Genomic DNA, 12,602 nt, shown 5'->3' with positions numbered 1-12,602 from the left:
AAAGAGATATTCTTAGAAAATATTTATCTTGTCTTATTAAAACTGAATCTGAAATATAAGAAAACCTACCTTGCATGTTTAAAAACTGTGTGAATATGAAATTTCTGCTTTGGAGCAGAAACGTGACAGAATGATTTTTCTTTTTAAATACAAACAGGTTGGTAATATTCAGTTGAAGTAATTAAAGGCCCCAAACGTGCACAGAACTATTTAGGCTTACCTATATCTAAGATTAAACCTGGTGGAGCTAACAAGGACTATTCTTGGGTATTAGGTATTTTTGTTTTATAAATCCTTTACAATCTTATGGAAAAAAAAGCACTTTGATATTAGATCAAATTTAGAAAGTCATATGCTGTTTGATTTATTAAAAAGAAAATTAGGAACTTTTCTTGTATGTTTATTAAAACAGAAGAATGTATATCTTCACTATCATCCATTGTTATTTTAACCACAGAATGAAGGCTTCCTTGAAAACAAAAGCAGCTTACTGAAAAACAGTAACAAACTTCTGGGGCACAGTACAGTGATCAGTATGGAAAAGTATTTTGGAGATACCTGTGACTACAGGATATTGTTCAAAAATGCCATCTTCTATACAGAACCCAAGTGAATTTTAAAAACTTGTCTTTTTCCCCTATAATTTGTTTTAAACTTATACAACCTATTTTTCATTATTTTTAGAAATGTATGTATATACATGATGCCTGATACAGATACATTTTTTTCCTTAGCACAAAAGTCTCACAGAATGTCCTCACTAAATTAACAACCTACCTGATGAGCCAAATCCACCAAGTGCAGAGCCGATAGCTGCTCCTAAAGAGCTGCTACTTCCAAAGCCAAGAGATGTGCTTCCTGGTTGGCCAGGACCATGTGAAAAAAGGGAACTGCTCTGGGAGTTATTTGTCAAAGAGTTACTGCCATAAAATGAATTGGATTGTAGGCTACTATTTGTTTGCTGTTGCTGTTGCTGTGGCTGGGCACCAAGTGGCCGAAATAGACCGTTCGTGGCTCCCGCGAGATTGTTTGCTGTTCCTCCAGCTGAAGCAGCTGCAGCTGTAAAACACATGTTTTCAATCATAATTACTCTCTCGAACATTTCTGACTGAAAATGGATTATTCAGAACTAAATTGTATTTTCTTGAAGCCCTCTTAAAAACAAGCAGAAATACACATATTGAAGGACTAAGAGACTTAATAGTATTACACAACCTTAATTACTCAAGGAAAAAAGGTGAACACAGCACATGTTTTAGGCTAATCAAGGCTGCAGAATTGTTAATGTAACTGAGGGAATTTCCAATGTAAACATATAAGACATTACTGTTTACTGTTAATTTCTATCCAAAGTTGCAGTGGCAGAATTGCAGCTAAGTTATTCAAAGACATCTTCAGCTATCAAAAGCGAGTTCTGCATAGAGAAAGAAGCGGACAGATTAACTTAAAATCTAATTTTCTGAACAGATTAAGTTAATTATCCAGGGTTAATATTCTAGATTTTAATTTAACAAATGCAACAAATTGTTCAGTAAAATAATTCTAGATCTTACACTGGTAAAAAAGAAGGAAACTAGAGAGTTCTGATATAACTAATTTGCCTGTTTGGCTTTCCATTCTAGACATAGCTTTCTCCTTGCCACATTTTTCAGGAGAAAACAAGTTCCATGAGAAAGGTATAGCAAGGGTCCAGAGCAGTCCATCTTCTGCCAGGCCGAAGCAATGAAATGATGCTTCCTAGAGGACACCATTTAAGGGGACTGATGAGAAGTGCATGTTATAATGCATGGGGAGAGGAAGGAGAAAAATGTTCCTATAGGACAAGTAACAGTTGCAGAAACATGCCTGTGTATGTATGGGAAGAGGACTGTAAATTCCAATTAAAAATGGAAACCCCATCTGTGAAAACGAACAGGAGAAGACAGAATAAAAAAGCAAGCATGCACAGTATATCCTTCACAACTAGAAAACTTCACAGATGCATAGAAAACAATGATGTCAAATACTAATCAACATTACTGTTAGGATTCAGTAGAGAAGTGAAAGAAACCTCTGTGCAGGATTAAATATTTACCTGCTTGTGCTGCTGCAGAACTGATTAGAACAGGAGTTGAGGCCACCAATCTGACCGGTGCGCCAAGGCCAGTTCTCGCTCCAGGGCCTACTACTAAGGCACCAGTCTGATCGTAATAGGCAGTGGGAGCCAGCACCTGGTAACCTGCACAACACAGGAGACAGGATCAGTGGTACACAGCATTTCTCTCTCCCTGAAATAGAATTCTAACCACAAACTACAAACCAGCATTTCTGCCACAGCCTTTGAGTATCAACTGGACATCAAAGTAAAAGCAGTAAAGATCATAAAACACTGGGACAAAATCAGATTTAGAAATGCCTCAAGTAGTTTTTTACAACAAAAATAACTGCTAAAATGAGTCTAAAATTGAACTTACCGTCAAGGTTAAAGTTTCTAACACCACAGTGGGAAGGTACAGGTACAACACAATTGGCAGATTTGGATCATTATCAAATCAATTTCCTTCAGCTGTTTAAAATATTTTTCTCTTGTACTCCTTTGCACATGGAGAATCTCTTGAGACATGCACAATTAAAAGGCTGAGCTAAATGCAAGTCTGGCAATTCCACACATTAGCTAACCACACATAAAAGTCTGTCTGCAAAAAACACATTAGGAAAGGAATGCTGTGTGTGCAGGAGTATCTTGGACCAGCCAGGTTCACAGGAATAAAAAAGACTGTAATCCAAGCATAACACTTAATTCAGCTGACAGTTAAGAACTGGAATTGATGAAAAGGAAGAGGAGTTGAAAAAGGAGAAAAGCAAGCAGTAGGAAGGAATACAGGATACAATATATGAATGAAGAAAAGCAACAGAGACAAAAGAAAGCCAAGCAAAAAAACCCTTTGTTTAGAACAAGAGCAAGAGAATTCATATTAAGGCTCTTGACACTTTGTAGTGAAGTAGATGAATTGGAATAAGAATCCCTCAAAAATGGAAGACAAGCTACGATAATCTAAGATAGAGTGCCAATATTTAAAATACAACAATTTCTAATTGTTAGGTTGACAATTCTTATGAAGCAATAAAACAAAACCCAATCTAATTTCAATATTCCTCCCATGTTCAAATATATACTAACAGTATTAAGAAAAAAGACAAGATTGCAAAAGTCACACATCTATTTTTGTACATGTAAGAACAAAGATTTTGCATTCTATTTTAAGTCAGCTGTTCCCATAAGTTGCCTCTTATGTTCAGAACTAGGTCTAGCAGATTTCTCTCTGAAATACATATGGACCTGAACATAACTGGACCTCTGATTTAAGGTAAGTACTACAATCACCAGCCTTCCAAGTCATATTTTCTCCTCCTCAATTTCTAAAACATCTCTAATCTCCTCTGCCTAGATACAATCCAAAAAAAGAGCTGGAAACATCATCTGCCTTCTGGCCTGGTAGTCACAGTGCTCTGCAGGGAAGCTGGATCCACAGGTCCAAATTCTCACACACTGAGAAAATATGAAGATATTAAGGAGACTCAGGCAGTACTTAACAGGACAGGAGCAACGAAAATCCAGATCTTTAGGTTCAATTCACAGTTCTGGAGGTGAATGCATTAAACTGGTTATGAAAAATCATCATTGCTATAATTTTAAACCTGTTTGTTCTCACTGCTCACTACTCGCTTTGTATTCCAGGCACATCTACCTTCTCTTTCCCACCAACAGCACAAGACAGCTGTCCTCCACATCATTTGTCTGAAAATTTGGCCAGTTAAAACCAACCAAAACAGGTTATTACACTTGAACTAGACAGAAATACTTCGCTAGTGGTGCCACTGCCTCTTCCACCTACAGAGATGTGCTCTGCTCTACCCCTTAATCACTAAGGAAAGGTGCTACCTGCCCAAGGTAGGGAAAGGTGACAAACTGTTGTCTCTTTTACTGTAGTTCTGCAGATAACATAAAATATTGGATTAGTGACACAGTACAAAAGCTCATTTTAATAACACATGTTCCTGCACACATTATCAATGTTTAATTACTAGTATCTACATAATTTCTGCTTTTATGTGTAGCACGTTCAATTGATAACAATATGTTGGTTCTGCTGTTTGTTCCTGCTGTATCTTATGAAACCACTTTTTCAGAACTTGGCTAATGCTTACCAGTATTTACTCTGCCCACCTACCCTCTTCAAATGCACAAACCCATGGATAATGCAGTAACTGTTTAAGTATAACTGCCTAAAACACCTACTGATTTTATGTGTACGCCCTTCCACTAATATACAGCTTTTTATATGACTTCAATCCCACAATGTAAACAAGGCTATTTTCCAATGCAAAATATCTGGATGGGGGCAGGGGAGATAACTTACACTTTGCATAAAATAAATGTACTGAAATTAATACTAGTGCAGTTTAATACATTAATATTAGATTTTCTAAAATAATTTATTCATGACTGCTAAATTAAAAAATGGAAGCAATTTGCCCTTGTTCTTTACATTACAATATGCCCAAGCCCTCTTGATACTTCCCTGACATTTGAACCTATGATCCACCTATAGACAGTACACTTAAAGTAAGTAATGATAAACTAGGTCAACAGCATCCAGATATTGTCACAGATGGTTCAAGCTGTGAATGCGAACTGATGGGTTCATCTACATTTCCAATTTCTGAAATACATTCTGAACCAAAACAGACCTCAGCTTTCTACTTAAATCTACCACAAGAAAGCAACATAGGACTATTTGTGAAATTGCTAAAACCTTGCTAAGTGCACGTGCAGCCTCAAAGGTATAAAATTTTTTGCTTTGATATAAAAAATAAAATTTCAGAGAGACCATCAAAGATCAAATTAAATAACTGAAGAAGAGCTCTCACAGCAAACTTTGATCTCCTTTCCCTTCCACTATTCCACAAATTGTGCCTCATCCCAGAAAGCTGAGCACAAGCCTAGAAACTTCCCCTGACTTATCTATCAGCGACAAGGCAGTGATTTGGCACATCTCCTCTCTAATTCCCTCACTTCCCGTTTCAGTTTTCATTACCTTCCATCACACCACCATTTCTCCCTGTGGCTGTGCAATTTCCTCTCAAAATTAACAATTATCAATCTCACTTCAGTGCCTTCACATTCAAGTTCACTGAATTCAAGTGGTGTTCCCATGCAGTCAGAAAACTAAAGCATACTGTTTCCTATCAGTTCCTTATCACACCTTTTATTTTAGAGTTTAATTGCTCTATACTTACTGTCTCTGTATCAGCAGGGAATGCGAAAGTGAACAATCTAGTTTGTAACTATGGTGTTTTGCTGAAATTATTTCTAAATGTCTCCAGAAACCACAGACTCTGAAAAACTTTCTGATTCTTATTACACAAACCTTGAATGTATCTAAAGAATGAGAGGAAATGAAATCTGGTCTCTTGGCTCATGCAGCTCATCCTTAGTACTGCCCTTATCCATCCAGTAGTGCAACTTCCCTCAGTGATGACATACAAATATATGCCAGTTTGGCACTTCTCTCTACAAAATTTAACAGATGTGACACTCCTTACTGCCAATCCAATTATCTGCTCATTTTAAAAATGCCATCCTCTCCCCTCCCCAACTCTCTTTGTCCAAAATCTGAACCCCTATAACCTTTGCTTGGACTGATGAAGACATGCTCAGCCTTATCTCTGCACATCCTCTAATAAAACAAATTCAGAACTTACTATCCAGCCAGTAACCCATTTATACTTTCTATAACCACTGTAACTTTGCCTATACTGTATATCTGCCACAAAGAAATCTGACTTGTATTTCATACTGCCCACTGCAATGTCACATTTCAAATTCCTCTAGGTAATAAAACCAGAAAATGCTATGCCGATGGACAGAACTTGTTGATTTTAATGCTTTATACATTGGCTTTTTTTTTTTTTCCCCAGACTACTCGAAGAGAAAGGCTCCTGCCCTCACAGAAAACCTTTTGGGTCTCGTTGAAGAGGAAAAAAAGTCTTCAAGTACCTTCTTCAAAGGACAGGCTCTTTCACTACTGAGGTTATGTATTTGACCACTCCGTTTTACTTTCAATCACCCACTGAGGGGGGAAGTTACAGGTTTTAAGAACTACTCTTAAGACAGCTGCTACTCCAGATCCAAAGTAAGAACTAATAAGTAACCATGAACAAACGTACACCACCCCCGCTTCAAAAAAAAAGAAAAAAAGAAAAAAAAAAGAAAAAGTTATAGCTAAGCCTTCGAGGCTTGTGCAAAGATGGTTATAACATCTCTCACGTGCCTCATTGTTTGTAGGCCTTATCCACTGCTTTGGTGCGGTGCAGAAGCACCACTTGGCAGGTGCCAGGACTGCACTTTGCAGATGCCTCATTTTTAGGAGAAAGATGCTAAAAGCAGAAGATAACTAGTGCATGAGAAGAAATAGAAATTATAGTTATAAAAGAAAACAGAGAGGAAAAACACCATAGCTAGTCTGCTCTGCAGCTAGAATCTAAAATCTGCTCACGAGAGGCCAAGTGCACAATGCAGCCCCAGAGCATGCAGCAAACAACTCTGGCTCCAGGCTGCAGGGCATCTCACAGTGGTGTTGACTAAGGAGAGAACATGTACAGGTCAAAGGAATGGATCAACATTATCCAACTTACTAGGCAAAAGCCTTAACTTTCGTACTGAAGAACAGCCACATACACTGAAATTGCTCAGGTAACTGTACCAAACACTTAGATGTTGAACTTCAAGATAACCACTCCACAACACAGGAACAACTCCTCAGGAAGTCAGAAGCCATGCACACTAAAAGAATCTGAGGCTCCAACATCTGGAGTGCTTCCAAGCATTCTGTGATCTTCAGATACAATCAAGAATTATTTTTTTTTAAAAAGTCTTAATTTTGGATTCTGAATTTTAGATATTATGTCCCAAATAAAAGTCATTCTAGCAAAACTTAATACTTCCTGTTGCAGAGATACCAGAGAATAAGTGACTTTTGAAGACAGCATATATATGTTGTCTTTACTATATATGAAATTACCTTGCAAAAATCTGTATTTCTTGTGCATACATTTGTAACAGCAAATACAGAGAAAATGCTCCAAACAACAAATGCTAGAGCAGTTTCTTGTGCTCTAAAAATACTGTGCCAGTATTTTAAACCAGTTGAATAACATAAAACTAAAAAACTCAATTCCAAGCAGCTTATCGTAAATGGAACAGGACTTTGTTAATCTGTTACCTAATAACACCAATATTCTTACTTTCTGTGAGTCTCTTAATCCACTAATAACATACATACCTGGCATGCCTGTAGCAAGACCTTGACCAAAAGCCAAAGCTGGATTTGCTGCTGCAGCTGCTGCAAGTGACTCTGCCTGCTGCCCTTGCTGCCCCTGGTTGGGAGTGAGCGGGCGCTGAGTTGCTCCAGCTCGCAGGACCTGGAAAAGGCCAACACAACACCCTTTCCTTAAAAGGTAAGGAAACCAATCTATTATGTGCTAACAAAGATCTAGAGCAGTTGCTTTTAGTATCTGATGCCTCTCAGCCCTGATTTTCACTTTGGGAATCTTGCACCTCGTTGGTTTCCAGAATATACAAGGAATAAAAGGTATATACCATTCTGCTGACCAACACGACCATAAAATATCTGCCCTGCTTTGGACACCAGGATTCAGGTATGTTCCATCAGTGGAAATGAGTATAAAGGAAGGAAGAAAATCTAAGAGTGATACATTTTATGACCTACATTATTTATTAACTGAACACCTGACCCTCCTTGATGAACACATTTGTTGACATTACTTCCAAGCAATTGAATGATGTAAATCTGAGTATTTCAGCACTTGTAGTAACTTGTCTAAATAATTAACACTCCACTGCCAACAGTGCTGTAAATAATGCACCCACTAAGTTTTAAACATTCACATAATACTCCATCACCATGCAATGCAGGCGTATTTTATTATGTTCTGACAGCGAATCTCCGGGAATCTGACTGAAAAGCAATCTAAATTCTTGCAGCTACTCTATTCCTCTTGGTTAAAATCAACTTTTTCAGGTCCAAAATAAGGGAGAAATACAACTCACAATATATTCCCACAAAGAACTGTATATATTGTTTGCATATATATAAATTCTCTATAATATTATTTTACAGAGCAAACAAAAAGAAACTGCAGAGACAATATACATTCAGTTACCAATGCAGGTCACTAATAACAACAATCAGTAGAAAGAAATATCCACCTGAACATAAAAACAGTGATGAAATCCCTGGAATTAGATGGTATCTCAGACATCTTCTATTACATTTCTAAGAATGGCATTGAAATTAACCATATTGCTGGTAAAAATTTTGAAATGCCTACATTCATTCAAGTGTAAAATCACTGTAAAATTTGGGGTTTTCCTTTGTCAAAACTGCCTTTCATTTATACTGAAAACTCATACAATAGTTTAAAAATGTATCCAGAGTAACAATAGAAAATTAGCATTTTTCAAGAAATATTTAAAGAAACTGAATTTTCAACAGGTTCTAGTAACAACTGCTCACTCTTGCTTCACCAAGGCAAAACCACCATATGGCACACGGTGATGCTGCAATACAATTAATGTCACAGAAAAATAAGCTGGGCAATCCTTCCTTCTTGTGAAGAAACAAAAGTACTGGTAACACCTTTATTTCCCTACTTTTCAAAGAGGCAGAAAAACGTGTAACATTCAATCTTCCAGCTAATTTATGAAAACACAGATCAGTTTTTTCCCAAACTTAAAAGAAACAATACCCTCCTGAAATTGCCAGAATGTATCTTTTCATCCCCTTACGTCAGTTTTCTAGATTAAACTTAACATTAATTTACTACACAGGAAGCATCACCCACACACATAATACCACAGCTACGGGAAGAAAGGAACCATTTTTAATGCTTATTGTCTTAAGAAACAAGACTGTAAAATAATTTTAACGTGGTGTGAGACAATGACAATGATTAAGGAAATGCAGAGTTTTTAACATTCATTTATTGTATAATAAAATGCAACATCTGAATTATGTAAAATTTCCCAGCAGCTGACTCTTACACACTGGAATGTTAAGGTGAGGCACCTCTGCTTTTCATGCTGAACGTACCGGTTGCTGTCCCTGCTGTGCCTGGGAAGCCGCTTGCTGATTTGCTGTGGTATTTGCTGCTGCAGCTTGCTGCTGGAATAAATTGGCTGGATACACCCCCCATGGAACACCATAATACTGAGGTGGAACCACAGCAGGACCTAAAACCAGAAAACACGATTACTCCATCTAGTGCAGTTGTTTAAAATACTGTTTGTAGCATCCTTCACTGACCCATCTTCTCAGTTTCAGAACAGAAAACAGTATTAAAAAGAATTTCCATGCTAGCTAAAATGACACATGAATACAAATGGATTAATTTTTAAAATTCACATGAAGTCATATCTTCTCTATGAAAAAATGAATACCCTTGTGAGACTGATGTGACAAAGAACAACCTTAAAGCATTCAGTCTGTGTACCAAAGAACATTCAAAATCAGTTTTCATGGTTGGAAGAAAAGACCATTTCAGAACATCACAGTTTGAAGAAAATTTATCCTCCTGGTAGTGATGTACTGCGAATTTGATCATCTATGATTCCTCCTTTTTTGTATGATGCCCTCGCTCATAAACACTATTGCCTGTGCCTCCCCTGCATATACATGATGCTCTTCCAAGTGGGCACACTTAACTCTTCCAGTATATTGATGAAGAAACTGTAGAAGAATAATCTCTCTGTATCAGGGGATGGTACATATAAACCATTATATGTACCTGTCTTTTAGTTTTTTCTACTGTCTTCCCTGTGAAACACCTTGTGGAAACAAAGGAGTTTTTTTTTTTAAATGTTATGCTCAAGTCTGAGCACTAGCTGGGACTTGAATACTCAGTTATGTTGTTGCACAGTGATATCTAGTAACTTGTTAACAGATTTTTCCTGTGTTTCTTTGTTGTTTGAGCCTTTTAGCATGCTGGAGACCATCTTTATTCTCATGCCCACTGGGAATGAGAAAAGCTGGAATTAGAAAATTAATGCACTTAGCAAAAATATACAAGGAAAGGCTAGCTGTCACATCTTTTGAAAATAATACATACCGTCAAAGTCAGATTCACCTTAATAAGGATAAATACTTCTAGAACAGAAAAAAAGCCCTAAATTTTGTATGTGAAAGTCCAGTGGCAACAGAAACTTAGAATCCACATATAACAAACAGAAATACTTTCTATTATAGCAAGAATTTTCAAAATGGCAGTATTCCTTTTTTTTAGAAGTCTCTCCTTCATAGAACTACATTGCAGAGAATAAACAGGACACATTTCACTTTTTTTCTCTTTTTGTTTGGTTGAAATATCAAGACAGACACTTCCCAGTGTTCAGTTACCTGCTAGGGTAGCTGCTGCAGCTAATCCAGCTGCGGTGTACGGGTCAGTCCCTGGAGGAGCGGCGCTGATAATATATGGGTTTGGCACAAAAGCAGCTGGGGCCAAGCCTGCGGAGAATACGCCTGCTGCAGTAACAAACAGAGTTTCATTACAGCCAACATTCTTAGCAAGCATCAACATATTCACACCACCCAAATCACACAGCCTATCTGTTACAATCAGAACTGCTTGTACTTTGGAAGCTCTTAAGACCAGGTACGTAATTACAGAAATCAACACTTCTATGTCTTCTCATTAGTCCTTTCTTACTAATCCCAACACCTAACAGCTTTGTTTTGTTGGACCTAAAGACTCCAAGGAGATTTATCTCATATGTGTCTATCCATCCCTACACAGAAGAGATTATTCAAAGTGGAATTCATCTTGCCCAACTTTAACTATCTGAAATTTAAACTAATCTTGCAAGGAAGTCTGTAGCAGACAAGTCATCTAGTGTGTGAAGTGAATCAGCCAGATGAAATAAACCACCTGCTAGAGACAAAACCTCTCTTCACTGACAATTAGGAAAAAAATTTAACCAGATAGTTTAAGTCAGATACCTAGCTTTTAAACAGCTAGATATAAGATGCTAATCTTACTTCCCAATAATCCTAATTTGATATAGGAATTGTAATGGAAGGAGACAACTGCAGAAACTCCAGCAAACAAAGCATCACTACCCAGAGTTTCCCCAGTCAGTCGGGTTCGTGTACTTTATCCAACACTGAGTCAGCAACTGTTGCAGCAAGCAAGGCACATCAAACTATGTCCCTCCTTCCAAATATTTCTTGATAAATTTCTATTAATACATACATGAGAAGAGGCTGCATTTTAAAGAGAAAAATTTCAGCAGACTACTCAGTCAGCACTTCATACAAAGTAGAGGCTTCTCCAAAGTTTAGAAGTCAAAGACAGGACCTGTGAACTCACACAAACATCTCAATCTGCCATGATTCCAGCTCTCAGCCTGTATTTGTGAAGACCTGCCACTTTTCAATCCCAGCTATAGGCAGCTGATCCCAGTCTGAGCAGACCTCACAACCTACCTAAACAACAAGCTGGTGAGAAAACTTATTTGCAGGAGAGCATGGACACAAGTCACTGGAGATGCTTCCTACTTCTTCCTGCCCTTCTGATCCTGAGAATCTGTTTTTTCTCACAGAGGAAACACATTTGTGCACACACCTCAACAGCCCAGTGGAACTGGAGAGGGTAGAAATCTTTAAACTCCGACTATCTCCCTTGCTCAAACAAGGAATTGCTTCCATGTGTGTTCCAACCTCCCTCCCCTAAACACCAACAGCTTCCCCACAGAGGAACATAAAATTGTCACTGAAATGAAGGCTCCTTGTTGAGTTGCAGCACATGAAGAACTTGATGTATTTAACTAACTCACTGAACTAAAGGCACTGAAAAAAGGCCTGCTAAAGAATTAGCTCATTAGGGTACCTGCAAGAATTAACAGCTGTTTAAATGGTGCCATTAACAAGGAAAAATTAAAACTTAATCAACACAACAGTATGATTTCAAAATTGTACTCCACAATGGTTTTTAACTGGATTACTAAAAATACTGAACTGCAAGAGAATCTTAGAATTGCACACAGGCTTTTAGTATATAAAGCTAGTGTTTATATTACTGCTTATAGCAGTAAGCATTTTTAACCTTTTACTCCCATCAACATTCAACTACTATGCTACAGAAGCAAATATAAGTTTTATTTCTTTGTATACAACTGTCCAAAGGGGAAAATTTACAGCAGAAAACCTCCACTAAGGACAGTACAGTCACAGGCAGTCATTCTGAGCAGTTTTCATGAGAACCATTGCAGCAGGCCAAGTGATCAGTATCTATTTGAATGAGAAGACTGGGTAGATTGAAAGGAGTCTATCAAAGCAACACACCCACTTTTGCCAGGGACACTTGCTGTATTGTACAGAAAGCTCACCTATGTGTGGCTGCTGAGCTGCAGCCAGTGCGTATTGCTGCTGCTGGGCTGCTGTCAACTGCTGAACAGTCAGAGCATTAGTCCTCTGGAAAAGCTATTGGGAGGAAAAAAAAAATGCATTTCAGTTTTCAAAAGTCAGGGCTATAACATACTTCGA

The 12,602-nt window shown here is 37.7% G+C and overlaps 1 protein-coding gene across 7 annotated transcripts in view; it reads right to left on the bottom strand.

Moving 5' to 3' along the window:
* Positions 1 to 12,602, bottom strand: part of PUM2 (pumilio RNA binding family member 2) — a 66,801-nt gene that overhangs the window by 21,026 nt on the left and 33,173 nt on the right. For 5 of the 7 annotated variants that reach the window (XM_041422041.1, XM_041422050.1, XM_041422075.1 and 2 more), the window contains 6 exons: positions 12,446 to 12,539; positions 10,458 to 10,583; positions 9,156 to 9,295; positions 7,326 to 7,464; positions 2,075 to 2,218; positions 778 to 1,059 (listed from right to left, as the gene is read on the bottom strand). In XM_041422041.1, the coding sequence (XP_041277975.1) occupies positions 778 to 1,059; positions 2,075 to 2,218; positions 7,326 to 7,464; positions 9,156 to 9,295; positions 10,458 to 10,583; positions 12,446 to 12,539 (925 nt within the window). The remainder of the gene's footprint in view (positions 1 to 777; positions 1,060 to 2,074; positions 2,219 to 7,325; positions 7,465 to 9,155; positions 9,296 to 10,457; positions 10,584 to 12,445; positions 12,540 to 12,602) is intronic. The other 2 variants (XM_041422059.1, XM_041422067.1) reach the window with 1 other exon arrangement.

This window comes from Onychostruthus taczanowskii, unplaced genomic scaffold, assembly GCF_017590055.1.
Source record: "Onychostruthus taczanowskii isolate IOZ18803 unplaced genomic scaffold, ASM1759005v1 scaffold11, whole genome shotgun sequence".
NCBI lineage: Eukaryota > Metazoa > Chordata > Aves > Passeriformes > Passeridae > Onychostruthus > Onychostruthus taczanowskii.
This window is presented reverse-complemented; position numbering and strand designations above follow the sequence as displayed.